General features: G+C 41.6%; 1 protein-coding gene across 2 annotated transcripts in view; it reads right to left on the bottom strand.

Annotated features, from left to right (window-relative positions):
- LOC139405534 (dnaJ homolog subfamily B member 6-like) overlaps positions 1 to 21178 on the bottom strand; it is a 48199-nt gene that overhangs the window by 21367 nt on the left and 5654 nt on the right. For both annotated transcript variants that reach the window (XM_071147946.1, XM_071147947.1), the window contains exons 3-5: positions 7718 to 7827; positions 7544 to 7600; positions 2463 to 2579 (exon numbers count right to left, since the gene is read on the bottom strand). In XM_071147946.1, the coding sequence (XP_071004047.1) occupies positions 2463 to 2579; positions 7544 to 7600; positions 7718 to 7827 (284 nt within the window). The remainder of the gene's footprint in view (positions 1 to 2462; positions 2580 to 7543; positions 7601 to 7717; positions 7828 to 21178) is intronic.

Here is a 21178-nt window from a genome sequence, read left to right on the forward strand (position 1 = left end):
TAACAGCGAGACTATGAGGACAGTGATAACAGAGAGACTATGAGGACAGTGATAACAGAGAGGCTATGAGGACAGTGATAACAGAGAGGCTATGAGGACAGTGATAACAGAGAGACTATGAGGACAGTGATAACAGAGAGACTATGAGGACAGTGATAACAGAGACACTATGAGGACAGTGATAACAGAGAGACTATGAGGACAGTGAGAACAGAGAGACTATGAGGACAGTGATAACAGAGAGACTATGAGGACAGTGATAACAGAGAGACTATGAGGACAGTGATAACAGAGAGACTATGAGGACAGTGATAACAGAGAGACTATGAGGACAGTGATAACAGAGAGACTATGAGGACAGTGATAACAGAGAGACTATGAGGACAGTGATAACAGAGAGACTATGAGGACAGTGATAACAGAGACACTATGAGGACAGTGATAACAGAGAGACTATGAGGACAGTGATAACAGAGAGACTATGAGGACAGTGATAACAGAGAGACTATGAGGACAGTGATAACAGAGAGACTATGAGGACAGTGATAACTGAGAGACTATGAGGACAGTGATAACAGAGATACTATGAGGACAGTGATAACAGAGAGACTATGAGGACAGTGATAACAGAGAGACTATGAGGACAGTGATAACAGAGAGACTATGAGGACAGTGATAACAGAGAGACTGAGGACAGTGATAACAGAGAGACTATGAGGACAGTGATAACAGAGAGACTATGAGGACAGTGATAACAGGGAGGCTATGAGGACAGTGATAACAGAGAGACTATAAGGACAGTGATAACAGAGAGACTATGAGGACAGTGATAACAGAGAGACTATGAGGACAGTGATAACAGAGAGGCTATGAGGACAGTGATAACAGAGAGGCTATGAGGACAGTGATAACAGAGAGACTATGAGGACAGTGATAACAGAGAGGCTATGAGGACGAGGACAGTGATAACAGAGAGACTATGAGGACAGTGATAACAGAGAGACTATGAGGACAGTGATAACAGAGAGACTATGAGGACAGTGATAACAGAGAGACTATGAGGACAGTGAGAACAGAGAGACTATGAGGACAGTGATAACAGAGAGACTATGAGGACAGTGATAACAGAGAGACTATGAGGACAGTGATAACAGAGAGACTATGAGGACAGTGATAACAGAGAGACTATGAGGACAGTGATAACAGAGAGACTATGAGGACAGTGATAACAGAGAGACTATGAGGACAGTGATAACAGAGAGACTATGAGGACAGTGATAACAGAGACACTATGAGGACAGTGATAACAGAGAGACTATGAGGACAGTGATAACATAGAGACTATGAGGACAGTGATAACAGAGAGACTATGAGGACAGTGATAACAGAGAGACTATGAGGACAGTGATAACTGAGAGACTATGAGGACAGTGATAACAGAGATACTATGAGGACAGTGATAACAGAGAGACTATGAGGACAGTGATAACAGAGAGACTATGAGGACAGTGATAACAGAGAGACTATGAGGACAGTGATAACAGAGAGACTGAGGACAGTGATAACAGAGAGACTATGAGGACAGTGATAACAGAGAGACTATGAGGACAGTGATAACAGGGAGGCTATGAGGACAGTGATAACAGAGAGACTATGAGGACAGTGATAACAGAGAGACTATGAGGACAGTGATAACAGAGAGACTATGAGGACAGTGATAACAGAGAGGCTATGAGGACAGTGATAACAGAGAGGCTATGAGGACAGTGATAACAGAGAGACTATGAGGACAGTGATAACAGAGAGGCTATGAGGACGAGGACAGTGATAACAGAGAGACTATGAGGACAGTGATAACAGAGAGACTATGAGGACAGTGATAACAGAGAGACTATGAGGACAGTGATAACAGAGAGACTATGAGGACAGTGATAACAGAGAGACTATGAGGACAGTGATAACAGAGAGACTATGAGGACAGCGATATCAGAGAGACTATGAGGACAGTGATAACAGAGAGACTATGAGGACAGTGATAACAGAGAGACTATGAGGACAGTGATAACAGAGAGACTATGAGGACAGTGATAACAGAGAGACTATGAGGACAGTGATAACAGAGAGACTATGAGGACAGAGATATCAGAGAGACTATGAGGACAGTGATAACAGAGAGACTATGAGGACAGTGATAACAGAGAGACTATGAGGACAGTGATAACAGAGAGACTATGAGGACAGAGATATCAGAGAGACTATGAGGACAGTGATAACAGAGAGACTATGAGGACAGAGATATCAGAGAGACTATGAAACATAGAAGAAGCAGGTAGTGTTCTGCTTTGTGTGAACTGCTGCGATTCACCTACGGACTGGTTTCCCGGTCAGATTTAGCCTCGACTAAGGAACACATAAAGACGTAGGATATTGTTGAAGGACCGTAGGATATTGGTCAGACCCACCGAAGAAATTTGCAAAAGGATCCTGGCCTCCAAAGAATTCCTGAAACACTTCCTCTGGACTCCGGAATGTAAAGGTGAACCCTGGGAAGTCTTCTGGAGTGGGATGGCTACTGGAGCCTGGTGGGAGGGAGGGAGGGAGGGAGGGAGGGAGGGAGGGAGGGAGGGAGGGAGGGAGGGAGGGAGGGAGGGAGGGAGGGAGGGAGGGAGGGGATACATTTTGATTGATTAATAGGGACACTACCAACATTGTTGATCAAAAACAGAACAGAATAGAATAGATGATGTAATTGTAGACAACTCTATAAAATTTGACTTGCGTAAACCCCTGGTTCTATGAGAATACAGTGAGATGTCACTTATGGGATACATCTTAGGGCAGGGTCACAAGCTCAAAGTATCCAATCACAAAGCGTCTGTTGGAGACAGACAGGTCAAGTGGCGAATGAGGTGAACAGCTCTCCTCCATAAACAAAAGAGCCACAACGCCTGCCGATTGGTCATTCACGAACGTACCGCTCTTCCTTTTTTACGGGAAAAAGTGGTCACACATCTCACTCGTATTCTCACAGAACCACGTGTCCCTTATTATGGTGTATGGCCAATTCCCGTGACGCAGACCTGGTCTCCCGAAACCGGGGTAGTTCTAACAGCATCACCCCTCCGAACACTGAGGACGGTATACGCCAATGAAGGTGCAATTAATTGCAGGAGGTCGCCCAAGACACAAAGTCTTGGTCACTCTTGTGCCATCCAAGTAGGTGCTGGACATAAACAGTGGAAACGCCCTTCTTTCGAAGAAGTAAATGGAGGCGGGTTGAAAGCATAAGCTCTAAGACGAAACCATTGTAATTGCAAGGGTGTGATAACGCGTCCAAGTGCGAAGAGATCTATGGTGGCTAGACATTATGGGCTAAAAAATGTCAACATTTTAAATCTGGGTTTATAAATATCCGGATTCTGTAATCCTCTGTTTTGCTATTAGCACGATCAGATCTGATCTGGCTGTTTTTGAGACTTTTTTATTTATTTGTTATTTTTCAGAACATAATCGGATAGGATCATTCTGATCCAGATGTCACAATCTGGCCTTTCTGTGATTTGAACAGGCACCTCGCCATCTACTGGACAGGTTGTGTTACTACTTCTACACTGTCATAGGGAAACTGAGATGAGTAAACTACATGAATAAAGATACCTAGAATATAATAGAGCCTGCATATCCACTTATAAGTGTGTAGATGCATTTATTTGACACTTCTCAATATAACAACTGATCACATACCTATACTACAGTCAATTTAACATAAACCTTTGGGGGTGACAGGGTAGCATAGTGGTTAGAGTGTAGAGGCGGCAGGGTAGCCTAGTGGTTAGAGTGTAGAGGCGGCAGGGTAGCCTAGTGGTTAGAGTGTAGAGGCGGCAGGGTAGCCTAGTGGTTAGAGTGTAGAGGCGGCAGGGTACCCTAGTGGTTAGAGTGTAGAGGCGGCAGGGTAGCCTAGTGGTTAGAGTGTAGAGGCGGCAGGGTAGCCTAGTGGTTAGAGTGTAGAGGCGGCAGGGTACCCTAGTGGTTAGAGTGTTGGACTTGGAACCGAAAGGTTGCAAACTCAAATCCCCTGAGCTGACAAGGTACAAATCTGTGTTCTACCCCTGAACAAGGCAGTTAACCCACTGTTTGACTCACCTAGTGAAATAAAAATTCACATGTAAGAAACTGTTCTAAACTTCCTCACATTTCTTGGATTTAGTGCCCTTCATCTTTTCTAAATCCACCCTGAATTCACCCTTGGATCAAGATAATCCAGATTTTCAGCATCAAAACTATCCTAATGACTGTCTTTTGAATTTTGGTCAAAGGTCAGATTGGATGAACAAATCCTTACCCCTATCTGGAGGATCAGAAGCTTTCAGTTTTTTTTATTTCATATTTCAGTTATTTATTTATTTTTTCAATTTAAATTCTAACATTTAATCCTATCTGACCGCTGAAATCCGCGTAGGTAACTTTTGAAAAACTGGGCCGAGGGAATGGAATCTCCCCCATATAGGGGATTCCCTCTGGACAAAAAGTTTCACATTCAATACACCTGGGACTTGAGTCACGCATAGTAAAAGTAGGTATGCTCTGCTCCACAGAATAATCTTAACAGTAAGTCTGTGTAGACACAGAAGAGCGTGTGCCACCCTGGCGGTTGATGTACACCACAACAGTAGTCTGTGTGTGCCACCCTGGCGGTTGATGTACACCACAACAGTAGTCTGTGTAGACACAGAAGAGTGTGTGCCACCCTGGGGGTTGATGTATACCAAAACAGTAGTCTGTGTAGACACAGAAGAGCGTGTGCCACCCTGGCGGTTGATGTACACCACAACAGTAGTCTGTGTATACACAGAGGAGCGTGTGCCACCCTGGCGGTTGATGTAAACCACAACAGTAGTCTGTGTAGACACAGAGGAGCGTGTGCCACCCTGGCGGTTGATGTACACCACAACAGTAGTCTGTGTAGACACAGAAGAGCGTGTGCCACCCTGGCGGTTGATGTATACCACAACAGTAGTCTGTGTAGATACAGAAGAGCGTGTGCCACCCTGTGCCACCCTGGCAGTCGTATTGTCCGCCCCTTACAAGGATGTGACAAATTCAAAGGAAAGGGCAGAAAGTGTATCAATGCATTAAACACTGTCAGCAGTTCAAAGGTCATTTATATACGCGTGGCAGAGCTGTGGGGACCACAATTCGTTTATTGCTCTTCTCTCGCGAACTGCGCCCCCACCCTCTGAGTGACACATCTGTCGTCACCCCCTTTCCTTAATGACAGGGGGTGAAGAGCGGATGACAGCGGATGACGGGGGGGGGGGGGGGGGGGATGACAGGGGAAGTGCCTGAAATGAAGATGGAGGGGCTCCTCCAGTGACGAAGAGCTGAGAGACCGTCCTCGGTCACCGCTAGCTGACAGTTGCGCTGGCGTTGGTGTTGGACACAGACGAAGGGCAGCCACCCAACGCTGAAAGCCTCTCATTCTCAATAGTCCCTGTGGACACTACTGAGACGGTGGATACCATCAACCCCAGCACTCGGAGACACATTGTGAGCATGACGCAGCGCCCCCCTTGCAGAACAGGGCAAGGGCCATCCAATAGCCCAATAAGAGAGAGAATCCAGCCTAACGCCAGGTCTGGTTTGTCTTGAACTGTAGTTACGAGGAAAGGCGTGTCTCAAAGCGCTTGCTGCTGTGTAGGGGGGCAACGCAGGTAATTGACTATGTAGGCGGAGACTCTTGGTTCTCAGGGGCGGTAGTGCCGTCTCCACACACTTGCTGAACAAACAGGGAGTTGGTGCTAGCCTGAAGGGAACAGCGAACGTATTCGTAGGCTGTGCCTCAAAAAGGCAAACCTGAGAAACCTCCTATTAAAATAAGCATTCTTGCATGTTGACTGAACTGAACCAGTCGCCTTGATGAATAGAGTGAGAGAGCACGTTGAAAGTAAGCATACGGCTCTGGCTCTCTACCATTAATGGTAATGCTCTGATAGCCCCTTCGCTTAATCAACTGTTTGTTTTTTCCTGCTCTAGTATGCGAGCCGAGTCGCCAATCGCTGTTCAAATGAAAACTCTGTTGAAAACGGGTGGTTTCATAGCAGTGAACTGCAGTCTACATCCCTCTGTGACTGTGGACAAGACCCAGCGATGGACATGCGCTTCAAGACTCCAAATAGTCTAATGACTCTCGCACGCCAGGGGTGCCGGAACACCCTTCTGGTGACGTTAGAGAAAAGTTACCCCGTTATTTTCTATTTTTTGGTTCTGTGCTCTTGGCAAGCCGCATGGATGCGACAGATACTTATTTTTGTATCTGTCGGCGGTTGAAAGACTGGTATTTGGGGACGGTGATTGGTGGCGACTGAGGGAAGAGCTGGGGGGAGGGTTGAGTGAGTCTTCCCTGTGAGCAGATGCATAGAGATGAGGTGCTGAACAAGGGGTTTCAGAAGTATAGAAGTTGCCCCCTCCTTGCTTTGTGGAGGGTAGACAAAGTTGCCACGGTACCTAGGTCTACAGGGTAAGAAGAAGTTTGAGGCTTCACCTTCAAACTTTTGTCGCATGGTAGCGTCAGAAGGCCCAAACAGTTTGTTAGCCGTGATAGCCTTTTCCTTGTCCGAGAGGCTGGGCAAGTTGAGCCCTTTGTGTGGTTATCTAGCCTTGCAGCTAGCTAGCCAAGTTAGCTAAAGTCTTTGCGGCAAGGGCTAACCAAGGCTCAATAGCTAGCCATGTGGCATTAGCTAAACTGAGACTGACATTCAGCAGAGTTAACCTCACGGTCCTACATTCAGCAGAGTTAACCTCACGGTCCTACATTCAGCAGGTTAACCTCAAGGTCCTACATTCAGCAGAGTTAACCTCACGGTCCTACATTCAGCAGAGTTAACCTCACGGTCCTACATTCAGCAGAGTTAACCTCATGGTCCTACATTCAGCAGAGTTAACCTCATGGTCCTACATTCAGCAGAGTTAACCTCATGGTCCTACATTCAGCAGAGTTAACCTCAAGGTCCTACATTCAGCAGAGTTAACCTCACGGTCCTACATTCAGCAGAGTTAACCTCATGGTCCTACATTCAGCAGAGTTAACCTCATGGTCCTACATTCAGCAGAGTTAACCTCACGGTCCTACATTCAGCAGAGTTAACCTCACGGTCCTACATTCAGCAGTGTTAACCTCACGGTCCTACATTCAGCAGTGTTAACCTCACGGTCCTACATTCAGCAGCGTTAACCTCACGGTTCCTCTGATAATGGTTCAGTAGGAAGACAGGAATCTAGTCGTGCTAAGGGGAGTTTTTTTAGTGAACGCAGTCACTTCCGCAAGGAAGACAGGCGAGAATGACCAGTTGGCGAACGAGTGGCTCCCTTTACGGAGGAGAGGGGCTAACCTCATTCGACACTTGACCAGTCTTTCTCCAACAGACGCTGTGTGATTGCATACTTGGAGCTTGTGACTCGTCCTAAGGCGTATCCCATAAGGGATACCTCAAAACGTGTTTTAGAAACAGAATCACAAGAGATAGAGCAGATAAGATTCCTTCACCTGTGTTGTTGGGAATTCGGTCTTTGCCATAGGTATCATACGCCTCTCGTTTTCTCCCTGTAAAGATAAGGAGACGTATTCTCACTGTTGTTAAACACGAAGTCCACAGAACAGTGGAGAAGGGGTAATAATTAGGTTAATTATAGGTTTAAACCAGGTTGAGGTTTGTCTTACGATCTGACAGAACTTCATAGGCCTCAGCCAGCTCCTTAAACTTCCCCTCTGCCTCCTCCTTGTTGTCTGGGTTCTTGTCCGGATGCCATCGCAGAGCCTGTTTCCTGTACCTTCACACACAAACACAGTGACATATTCAATACCACAAGTAACCATTTTCAATAGCTACATTGTTGGCCTATAAAGGAAATGTATTAAAGCAGCGTCTTATTTTGAGATCAACGTTTGAAGACAAAAGTCTTCCCTTTTGGAGGGGACAGCAAAACAGAGGACAAGCCTAAAATACTATAGAAGACTATAGGAAACATACAGTGGGGCAAAAAAGTATTTAGTCAGCCACCAATTGTGCAAGTTCTCCCACTTAAAAAGATGAGAGAGGCCTGTAATTTCCATCATAGGTACACTTCAACTATGACAGACGACATGAGAAAAAAAATCCAGAAAATCACATTGTAGGATTTTTAATGAATTTATTTGCAAATTATGGTGGAAAATAAGTATTTAGTCAATAACAAAAGTTTCTCAATACTTTGTTATATACCCTTTGTTGACAATGACAGAGGTCAAACGTTTTCTGTAAGTCTTCACAAGGTTTTCACAAACTGTTGCTGGTATTTTGGCCCATTCCTCCATGCAGATCTCCTCTAGAGCAGTGATGTTTTGGGGCTGTTGCTGGGAAACACGGACTTTCAACTCCCTCCAAAGATTTTCTATGGGGTTGAGATCTGGAGACTGGCTAGGCCACTCCAGGACCTTGAAATGCTTCTTACAAAGCCACTCCTTCGTTGCCCGGGCGGTGTGTTTGGGATCATTGTCATGCTGAAAGACCCAGCCACGTTTCATCTTCAATGCCCTTGCTTATGGAAGGAGGTTTTCACTCAAAATCTCACGATACATGGTCCCATTCATTCTTTATTTTACACAGATCAGTCGTCCTGGTCACTTTGCAGAAAAACAGCCCCAAAGCATGATGTTTCCACCCCCATGCTTCACAGTAGGTATGGTGTTTTTTTGATGCAACTCAGCATTCTTTGTCCTCCAAACACGACGAGTTGAGTTTTTACCAAAAAGTTATATTTTGGTTTCATCTGACCATATGACATTCTCCCAATCTTCTTCTGGATCATCCAAATGCTCTGTAGCAAACTTCAGACGGGCCTGGACATGTACTGGCTTAAGCAGGGGGACACGTCTGGCACTGCAGGATTTGAGTCCCTGGCGGCGTAGTGTGTTACTGATGGTAGGCTTTGTTACTTTGGTCCCAGCTCTCTGCAGGTCATTCACTAGGTCCCCCTGTGTGGTTCTGGGATTTTTGCTCACCGTTCTTGTGATCATTTTAACCCCACGGGGTGAGATCTTGCGTGGAGCCCCAGATCGAGGGAGATTATCAGTGGTCTTGTATGTCTTTCATTTCCTAATAATTGCTCCCACAGTTGATTTCTTCAAACCAAGCTGCTTACCTATTGCAGATTCAGTCTTCCCAGCCTGGTGCAGGTCTACAATTTTGTTTCTGGTGTCCTTTGACAGCTCTTTGGTCTTGGCCATAGTGGAGTTTGGAGTGTGACTGTTTGAGGTTGTGGACAGGTGTCTTTTATACTGATAACAAGTTCAAACAGGTGCCATTAATACAGGTAATGAGTGGAGGACAGAGGAGCCTCTTAAAGAAGAAGTTTCAGGTTTGTGAGAGCCAGAAATCTTGCTTGTTTGTAGGTGACCAAATAATGTGATTTTCTGGATTTTTTTTTCTAATTTTGTCTGTCGTAGTTGAAGTGTACCTATGATGAAAATCACAGGCCTCTCATCTTTTTAAGTGGGAGAACTTGCACAATTGGTGGCTGACTAAATACTTTTTTGCCCCACTGTATGCAGAAGACTGACAGGACACAACATCTGATGCAGGAGACAAAATCTGAGCATTGAGCTTAAAGAAAGAGGATCGTTGGTAACTCAATGCCCGTCCAGGTGACAAAGAGAGAGAGAGAGAGAGAGCGAGAGAGACAGAGAGAGACAGAGAGAGACAGAGCGACAGTGAGAGACAGAGAGAGAGAGAGAGACAGAGAGAGACAGAGCGACAGAGAGACAGAGAGAGAGACAGAGAGAGAGAGAGAGAGAGCGACAGAGAGAGAGAGAGAGAGACAGACAGACAGAGAGAGAGAGAGAGAGAGAGAGACAGGGAGAGACAGAGGTAGAGACAGAGAGAGAGAGAGAGAGAGAGAGAGAGAGAGAGAGAGAGAAAGAGAGAGAGACAGAGTGAGAGAGAGAGAGAGAGAGAGAGAGAGAGAGAGAGAGAGACAGACAGACAGAGAGAGAGGCAGAGAGAGAGACAGACAGACAGAGGTAGAGACAGAGAGACAGAGAGCGAGAGAGAGACGGATGGGGATGAATCATCCTTATTTAAACTGTGTTGAGTCATGAAACGGAGTGTGCATCCCAAATGGCACACTATTCCCTACATAGTGCACTTCACTGTCTGGCGTTGGTCAAAAGTAGTGCACAATATAGGGAATAGGGTGCCATAGGGCTCTGGTCTAAAGTAGTGCACAATATAGGGAATAGGGTGCCATAGGGCTCTGGTCTAAAGTAGTGCACATTATAGGGAATAGGGTTCCATAGGGCTCTGGTCTAAAGTAGTGCACTATATAGGGAATAGGGTTCTATAGGGCTCTGGTCTAAAGTAGTGCACTATATAGGGAATAGGGTTCTATAGGGCTCTGGTCTAAAGTAGTGCACATTATAGGGAATAGGGTTCCATAGGGCTATGGTCTAAAGTAGTGCACTACATAGGGTATAGGGTATAATTTGGGATACATTGAGTAATTCATGTTTAAAAAGGTTTCTGTGTCTGTCCAGTAACTCTATCAGTCTGTGTGGTTGAGCTATCAATAGCTACCGTAAGGATATACAGATAAACCTCACCATTCTACTACTTAACCTGTAACTAACTAGACAGATAAACCTCACCAGTCTACTATTTAACCTGTAACTAGACAGATAAACCACACCAGTCTACTATTTAACCTGTAACTAACTAGACAGATAAACCACACCAGTCTACTATTTAACCTGTAACTAACTAGACAGATAAACCACACCAGTCTACTATTTAACCTGTAACTAACTAGACAGATAAACCACACCAGTCTACTATTTAACCTGTAACTAGACAGATAAACCTCACCAGTCTACTATTTAACCTGTAACTAGACAGATAAACCACACCAGTCTACTATTTAACCTGTAACTAGACAGATAAACCTCACCATGCTACTATTTAACCTGTAACTAACTAGACAGATAAACCTCACCAGTCTACTATTTAACCTGTAACTAACTAGACAGATAAACCACACCAGTCTACTATTTAACCTGTAACTAGACAGATAAACCTCACCAGTCTACTATTTAACCTGTAACTAACTAGACAGATAAACCTCACCAGTCTACTATTTAACCTGTAACTAGACAGATAAACCACACCAGTCTACTATTTAACCTGTAACTAGACAGATAAACCTCACCAGTCTACTATTTAACCTGTAACTAGACAGATAAACCTCACCAGTCTACTATTTAACCTGTAACTAACTAGACAGATAAACCACACCAGTCTACTATTTAACCTGTAACTAACTAGACAGATAAACCACACCAGTCTACTATTTAACCTGTAACTAGACAGATAAACCTCACCAGTCTACTATTTAACCTGTAACTAACTAGACAGATAAACCTCACCAGTCTACTATTTAACCTGTAACTAACTAGACAGATAAACCACACCAGTCTACTATTTAACCTGTAACTAGACAGATAAACCTCACCAGTCTACTATTTAACCTGTAACTAACTAGACAGATAAACCACACCAGTCTACTATTTAACCTGTAACTAGACAGATAAACCTCACCAGTCTACTATTTAACCTGTAACTAACTAGACAGATAAACCACACCAGTCTACTATTTAACCTGTAACTAACTAGACAGATAAACCAAACCAGTCTACTATTTAACCTGTAACTAACTAGACAGATAAACCACACCAGTCTACTATTTAACCTGTAACTAACTAGACAGATAAACCTCACCAGTCTACTATTTAACCTGTAACTAACTAGACAGATAAACCTCACCAGTCTACTATTTAACCTGTAACTAACTAGACAGATAAACCACACCAGTCTACTATTTAACCTATAACTAACTAGACAGATAAACCTCACCAGTCTACTATTTAACCTGTAACTAGACAGATAAACCTCACCAGTCTACTATTTAACCTGTAACTAGACAGATAAACCTCACCAGTCTACTATTTAACCTGTAACTAACTAGACAGATAAACCTCACCAGTCTACTATTTAACCTGTAACTAACTAGACAGATAAACCACACCAGTCTACTATTTAACCTGTAACTAGACAGATAAACCTCACCAGTCTACTATTTAACCTGTAACTAACTAGACAGATAAACCACACCAGTCTACTATTTAACCTGTAACTAACTAGACAGATAAACCACACCAGTCTACTATTTAACCTGTAACTAACTAGACAGATAAACCACACCAGTCTACTATTTAACCTGTAACTAACTAGACAGATAAACCTCACCAGTCTACTATTTAACCTGTAACTAACTAGACAGATAAACCTCACCAGTCTACTATTTAACCTGTAACTAACTAGAGAGATAAACCTCACCAGTCTACTATTTAACCTGTAACTAACTAGACAGATAAACCACACCAGTCTACTATTTAACCTGTAACTAACTAGACAGATAAACCTCACCAGTCTACTATTTAACCTGTAACTAACTAGACAGATAAACCACACCAGTCTACTATTTAACCTGTAACTAACTAGACAGATAAACCTCACCAGTCTACTATTTAACCTGTAACTAACTAGACAGATAAACCTCACCAGTCTACTATTTAACCTGTAACTAACTAGACAGATAAACCACACCAGTCTACTATTTAACCTGTAACTAACTAGACAGATAAACCTCACCAGTCTACTATTTAACCTGTAACTAACTAGACAGATAAACCTCACCAGTCTACTATTTAACCTGTAACTAGACAGAAAAACCTCACCAGTCTACTATTTAACCTGTAACTAACTAGACAGATAAACCTCACCAGTCTACTATTTAACCTGTAACTAACTAGACAGATAAACCACACCAGTCTACTATTTAACCTGTAACTAACTAGACAGATAAACCTCACCAGTCTACTATTTAACCTGTAACTAACTAGACAGATAAACCACACTAGTCTACTATTTAACCTGTAACTAACTAGACAGATAAACCTCACCAGTCTACTATTTAACCTGTAACTAACTAGACAGATAAACCTCACCAGTCTACTATTTAACCTGTAACTAGACAGATAAACCTCACCAGTCTACTATTTAACCTGTAACTAACTAGACAGATAAACCTCACCAGTCTACTATTTAACCTGTAACTAACTAGACAGATAAACCTCACCAGTCTACTATTTAACCTGTAACTAACTAGACAGATAAACCTCACCAGTCTAATATTTAACCTGTAACTAACTAGACAGATAAACCACACCAGTCTACTATTTAACCTGTAACTAGACAGATAAACCACACCAGTCTACTATTTAACCTGTAACTAACTAGACAGATAAACCTCACCAGTCTACTATTTAACCTGTAACTAACTAGACAGATAAACCACACCAGTCTACTATTTAACCTGTAACTAACTAGACAGATAAACCACACCAGTCTACTATTTAACCTGTAACTAACTAGACAGATAAACCTCACCAGTCTACTATTTAACCTGTAACTAACTAGACAGATAAACCTCACCAGTCTACTATTTAACCTGTAACTAGACAGATAAACCTCACCAGTCTACTATTTAACCTGTAACTAACTAGACAGATAAACCTCACCAGTCTACTATTTAACCTGTAACTAACTAGACAGATAAACCTCACCAGTCTACTATTTAACCTGTAACTAACTAGACAGATAAACCTCACCAGTCTACTATTTAACCTGTAACTAGACAGATAAACCTCACCAGTCTACTATTTAACCTGTAACTAGACAGATAAACCTCACCAGTCTACTATTTAACCTGTAACTAACTAGACAGATAAACCTCACCAGTCTACTATTTAACCTGTAACTAACTAGACAGATAAACCTCACCAGTCTACTATTTAACCTGTAACTAACTAGACAGATAAACCTCACCAGTCTACTATTTAACCTGTAACTAACTAGACAGATAAACCTCACCAGTCTACTATTTAACCTGTAACTAACTAGACAGATAAACCACACCAGTCTACTATTTAACCTGTAACTAACTAGACAGATAAACCTCACCAGTCTACTATTTAACCTGTAACTAACTAGACAGATAAACCTCACCAGTCTACTATTTAACCTGTAACTAACTAGACAGATAAACCTCACCAGTCTACTATTTAACCTGTAACTAACTAGACAGATAAACCACACCAGTCTACTATTTAACCTGTAACTAACTAGACAGATAAACCTCACCAGTCTACTATGTAACCTGTAACTAACTAGACAGATAAACCACACCAGTCTACTATTTAACCTGTAACTAACTAGACAGATAAACCTCACCAGTCTACTATTTAACCTGTAACTAGACAGATAAACCTCACCAGTCTACTATTTAACCTGTAACTAGACAGATAAACCACACCAGTCTACTATTTAACCTGTAACTAGACAGATAAACCTCACCAGTCTACTATTTAACCTGTAACTAGACAGATAAACCTCACCAGTCTACTATTTAACCTGTAACTAACTAGACAGATAAACCTCACCAGTCTACTATTTAACCTGTAACTAACTAGACAGATAAACCACACCAGTCTACTATTTAACCTGTAACTAACTAGACAGATAAACCACACCAGTCTACTATTTAACCTGTAACTAGACAGATAAACCACACCAGTCTACTATTTAACCTGTAACTAGACAGATAAACCTCACCAGTCTACTATTTAACCTGTAACTAGACAGATAAACCTCACCAGTCTACTATTTAACCTGTAACTAACTAGACAGATAAACCTCACCAGTCTACTATTTAACCTGTAACTAACTAGACAGATAAACCACACCAGTCTACTATTTAACCTGTAACTAGACAGATAAACCTCACCAGTCTACTATTTAACCTGTAACTAACTAGACAGATAAACCTCACCAGTCTACTATTTAACCTGTAACTAGACAGATAAACCACACCAGTCTACTATTTAACCTGTAACTAACTAGACAGATAAACCTCACCAGTCTACTATTTAACCTGTAACTAACTAGACAGATAAACCACACCAGTCTACTATTTAACCTGTAACTAACTAGACAGATAAACCTCACCAGTCTACTATTTAACCTGTAACTAGACAGATAAACCTCACCAGTCTACTATTTAACCTGTAACTAACTAGACAGATAAACCTCACCAGTCTACTATTTAACCTGTAACTAGACAGATAAACCTCACCAGTCTACTATTTAACCTGTAACTAGACAGATAAACCTCACCAGTCTACTATTTAACCTGTAACTAACTAGACAGATAAACCTCACCAGTCTACTATTTAACCTGTAACTAACTAGACAGATACACCTCACCAGTCTACTATTTAACCTGTAACTAGACAGATAAACCTCACCAGTCTACTATTTAACCTGTAACTAACTAGACAGATAAACCTCACCAGTCTACTATTTAACCTGTAACTAACTAGACAGATAAACCACACCAGTCTACTATTTAACCTGTAACTAACTAGACAGATAAACCTCACCAGTCTACTATTTAACCTGTAACTAGACAGATAAACCTCACCAGTCTACTATTTAACCTGTAACTAACTAGACAGATAAACCTCACCAGTCTACTATTTAACCTGTAACTAACTAGACAGATAAACCTCACCAGTCTACTATTTAACCTGTAACTAACTAGACAGATAAACCACACCAGTCTACTATTTAACCTGTAACTAGACAGATAAACCTCACCAGTCTACTATTTAACCTGTAACTAGACAGATAAACCTCACCAGTCTACTATTTAACCTGTAACTAGACAGATAAACCTCACCAGTCTACTATTTAACCTGTAACTAGACAGATAAACCTCACCAGTCTACTATTTAACCTGTAACTAACTAGACAGATAAACCACACCAGTCTACGATTTAACCTGTAACTAACTAGACAGATAAACCTCACCAGTCTACTATGTAACCTGTAAATAACTAGACAGATAAACCTCACCAGTCTACTATTTAACCTGTAACTAACTAGACAGATAAACCTCACCAGTCTACTATTTAACCTGTAACTAACTAGACAGATAAACCACACCAGTCTACTATTTAACCTGTAACTAACTAGACAGATAAACCACACCAGTCTACTATTTAACCTGTAACTAACTAGACAGATAAACCACACCAGTCTACTATTTAACCTGTAACTAGACAGATAAACCTCACCAGTCTACTATTTAACCTGTAACTAACTAGACAGATAAACCTCACCAGTCTACTATTTAACCTGTAACTAACTAGACAGATAAACCTCACCAGTCTACTATTTAACCTGTAACTAACTAGACAGATAAACCTCACCAGTCTACTATTTAACCTGTAACTAACTAGACAGATAAACCTCACCAGTCTACTATTTAACCTGTAACTAACTAGACAGATAAACCACACCAGTCTACTATTTAACCTGTAACTAACTAGACAGATAAACCTCACCAGTCTACTATTTAACCTGTAACTAACTAGACAGATAAACCTCACCAGTCTACTATTTAACCTGTAACTAGACAGATAAACCTCACCAGTCTACTATTTAACCTGTAACTAACTAGACAGATAAACCTCACCAGTCTACTATGTAACCTGTAACTAACTAGACAGATAAACCACACCAGTCTACTATTTAACCTGTAACTAACTAGACAGATAAACCACACCAGTCTACTATTTAACCTGTAACTAACTAGACAGATAAACCTCACCAGTCTACTATTTAACCTGTAACTAACTAGACAGATAAACCTCACCAGTCTACTATTTAACCTGTAACTAGACAGATAAACCTCACCAGTCTACTATTTAACCTGTAACTAACTAGACAGATAAACCTCACCAGTCTACTATTTAACCTGTAACTAACTAGACAGATAAACCTCACCAGTCTACTATTTAACCTGTAACTAACTAGACAGATAAACCACACCAGTCTACTATTTAACCTGTAACTAACTAGACAGATAAACCTCACCAGTCTACTATTTAACCTGTAACTAACTAGACAGATAAACCTCACCAGTCTACTATTTAACCTGTAACTAACTAGACAGATAAACCACACCAGTCTACTATTTAACCTGTAAATAGACAGATAAACCTCACCAGTCTACTATTTAACCTGTAAATAGACAGATAAACCTCACCAGTCTACTATTTAACCTGTAACTAGACAGATAAACCTCACCAGTCTACTATTTAACCTGTAACTAGACAGATAAACCTCACCAGTCTACTATTTAACCTGTAACTAACTAGACAGATAAACCTCACCAGTCTACTATTTAACCTGTAACTAGACAGATAAACCACACCAGTCTACTATTTAACCTGTAACTAACTAGACAGATAAACCACACCAGTCTACTATGTAACCTGTAACTAACTAGACAGATAAACCACCCCAGTCTACTATTTAACCTGTAACTAACTAGACAGATAAACCTCACCAGTCTACTATTTAACCTGTAACTAACTAGACAGATAAACCACACCAGTCTACTATTTAACCTGTAACTAGACAGATAAACCTCACCAGTCTACTATTTAACCTGTAACTAACTAGACAGATAAACCACACCAGTCTACTATTTAACCTGTAAATAACTAGACAGATAAACCTCACCAGTCTACTATTTAACCTGTAACTAACTAGACAGATAAACCTCACCAGTCTACTATTTAACCTGTAACTAACTAGACAGATAAACCTCACCAGTCTACTATTTAACCTGTAAATAGACAGATAAACCTCACCAGTCTACTATTTAACCTGTAACTAACTAGACAGATAAACCACACCAGTCTACTATTTAACCTGTAACTAACTAGACAGATAAACCTCACCAGTCTACTATTTAACCTGTAACTAACTAGACAGATAAACCACACCAGTCTACTATTTAACCTGTAAATAACTAGACAGATAAACCTCACCAGTCTACTATTTAACCTGTAACTAACTAGACAGATAAACCTCACCAGTCTACTATTTAACCTGTAACTAACTAGACAGATAAACCTCACCAGTCTACTATTTAACCTGTAACTAACTAGACAGATAAACCTCACCAGTCTACTATTTAACCTGTAACTAGACAGATAAACCACCCCAGTCTACTATTTAACCTGTAACTAACTAGACAGATAAACCTCACCAGTCTACTATTTAACCTGTAAATAACTAGACAGATAAACCACACCAGTCTACTATTTAACCTGTAAATAGACAGATAAACCTCACCAGTCTACTATTTAACCTGTAACTAACTAGACAGATAAACCACACCAGGCTACTATTTAACCTGTAACTAACTAGACAGATAAACCTCACCAGTCTACTATTTAACCTGTAACTAACTAGACAGATAAACCACACCAGTCTACTATTTAACCTGTAACTAACTAGACAGATAAACCACACCAGTCTACTATTTAACCTGTAACTAACTAGACAGATAAACCTCACCAGTCTACTATTTAACCTGTAACTAACTAGACAGATAAACCTCACCAGTCTACTATTTAACCTGTAACTAACTAGACAGATAAACCTCACCAGTCTACTATTTAACCTGTAACTAACTAGACAGATAAACCTCACCAGTCTACTATTTAACCTGTAACTAACTAGACAGATAAACCACACCAGTCTACTATTTAACCTGTAAATAACTAGACAGATAAACCTCACCAGTCTACTATTTAACCTGTAACTAACTAGACAGATAAACCTCACCAGTCTACTATTTAACCTGTAACTAACTAGACAGATAAACCTCACCAGTCTACTATTTAACCTGTAACTAACTAGACAGATAAACCTCACCAGTCTACTATTTAACCTGTAACTAACTAGACAGATAAACCTCACCAGTCTACTATTTAACCTGTAACTAGACAGATAAACCACCCCAGTCTACTATTTAACCTGTAACTAACTAGACAGATAAACCTCACCAGTCTACTATTTAACCTGTAACTACACCGTATAGAATGGAGTGGGGGACTGTCAATGTTTTGACCTCTAGATGTTGTGTACCCCTCCCCAAAGCAGCTGGTCAATGTTTTGACCTGTAGAAGTTGTGTACACCTACCCAAAGCAGCTGGTCAATGTTTTGACCTCTAGAAGTTGTGTACACCTACCCAAAGCAGCTGGTCAATGTTTTGACCTCTAGAAGTTGTGTACCCCTCCTCAAAGCAGCTGGTCAATGTTTTGACCTCTAGAAGTTGTGTACACCTCCCCAAAGCAGCTGGTCAATGTTTTGACCTCTAGAAGTTGTGTGCACCTACCCAAAGCAGCTGGTCAGTGTTTTGACCTCTAGAAGTTGTGTACACCTACCCAAAGCAGCTGGTCAATGTTTTGACCTCTAGATATTGTGTACACCTACCCAAAGCAGCTGGTCAATGTTTTGACCTCTAGAAGTTGTGTACACCTACCCAAAGCAGCTGGTCAATGTTTTGACCTCTAGATATTGTGTACACCTACATAAAGCTGGTCGTTGTTTTGACCTCTAGATATTGTGTACACCTACCCAAAGCAGCTGGTCAATGTTTTGATCTCTAGAAGTTGTGTACACCTACCCAAAGCAGCTGGTCAATGTTTTGACCTCTAGAAGTTGTGTACACCTACCCAAAGCAGCTGGTCAATGTTTTGACCTCTAGAAGTTGTGTACACCTCCCCAAAGCAGCTGGTCAATGTTTTGATCTCTAGAAGTTGTATACACCTCCCCAAAGCAGCTGGTCAATGTTTTGATCTCTAGAAGTTGTGTACACCTCCCCAAAGCAGCTGGTCAATGTTTTGATCTCTAGAAGTTGTGTACCCCTCCCCAAAGCAGCTGGTCAATGTTTTGATCTCTAGAAGTTGTGTACACCTCCCCAAAGCAGCTGGTCAATGTTTTGACCTGTAGAAGTTGTGTACACCTACCCAAAGCAGCTGGTCAATGTTTTGACCTCTAGATATTGTGTACACCTACCCAAAGCAGCTGGTCAATGTTTTGACCTCTAGAAGTTGTGTACACCTACCCAAAGCAGCTGGTCAATGTTTTGACCTCTAGATATTGTGTACACCTACATAAAGCTGGTCGTTGTTTTGACCTCTAGATATTGCGTACACCTACCCAAAGCAGCTGGTCAATGTTTTGATCTCTAGAAGTTGTGTACACCTACCCAAAGCAGCTGGTCAATGTTTTGACCTCTAGAAGTTGTGTACACCTACCCAAAGCAGCTGGTCAATGTTTTGACCTCTAGAAGTTGTGTACACCTCCCCAAAGCAGCTGGTCAATGTTTTGATCTCTAGAAGTTGTATACACCTCCCCAAAGCAGCTGGTCAATGTTTTGATCTCTAGAAGTTGTGTACACCTCCCCAAAGCAGCTGGTCAATGTTTTGATCTCTAGAAGTTGTGTACCCCTCCCCAAAGCAGCTGGTCAATGTTTTGATCTCTAGAAGTTGTGTACACCTCCCCAAAGCAGCTGGTCAATGTTTTGACCTGTAGAAGTTGTGTACCCCTCCCCAAAGCAGCTGGTCAATGTTTTGATCTCTAGAAGTTGTGTGCACCTCCCCAAAGCAGCTGGTCAATGTTTTGACCTCTAGAAGTTGTGTGCACCTCCCCAAAGCAGCTGGTCAATGTTTTGATCTCTAGAAGTTGTGTGCACCTCCCCAAAGCAGCTGGTCAATGTTTTGGCCTCTAGAAGTTGTGTACACCTCCCCAAAGCAGCTGGTCAATGTTTTGATCTCTAGAAGTTGTGTGCACCTCCCCAAAGCAGCTGGTCAATGTTTTGATCTCTAGAAGTTGTGTACACCTCCCCAAAGCAGCTGGTCAATGTTTTGATCTCTAGAAGTTGTGTGCACCTACCCAAAGCAGCTGGTCAATGTTTTGATCTCTAGAAGTTGTGTGCACCTCCCCAAAGCAGCTGGTCAATGTTTTGATCTCTAGAAGTTGTGTACACCTCCCCAAAGCAGCTGGTCAATGTTTTGATCTCTAGAAGTTGTGTGCACCTACCCAAAGCAGCTGGTCAATGTTTTGATCTCTAGAAGTTGTGTGCACCTCCCCAAAGCAGCTGGTCAAT

This window comes from Oncorhynchus clarkii, chromosome 3, assembly GCF_045791955.1.
Source record: "Oncorhynchus clarkii lewisi isolate Uvic-CL-2024 chromosome 3, UVic_Ocla_1.0, whole genome shotgun sequence".
Classification (NCBI taxonomy): domain Eukaryota; kingdom Metazoa; phylum Chordata; class Actinopteri; order Salmoniformes; family Salmonidae; genus Oncorhynchus; species Oncorhynchus clarkii.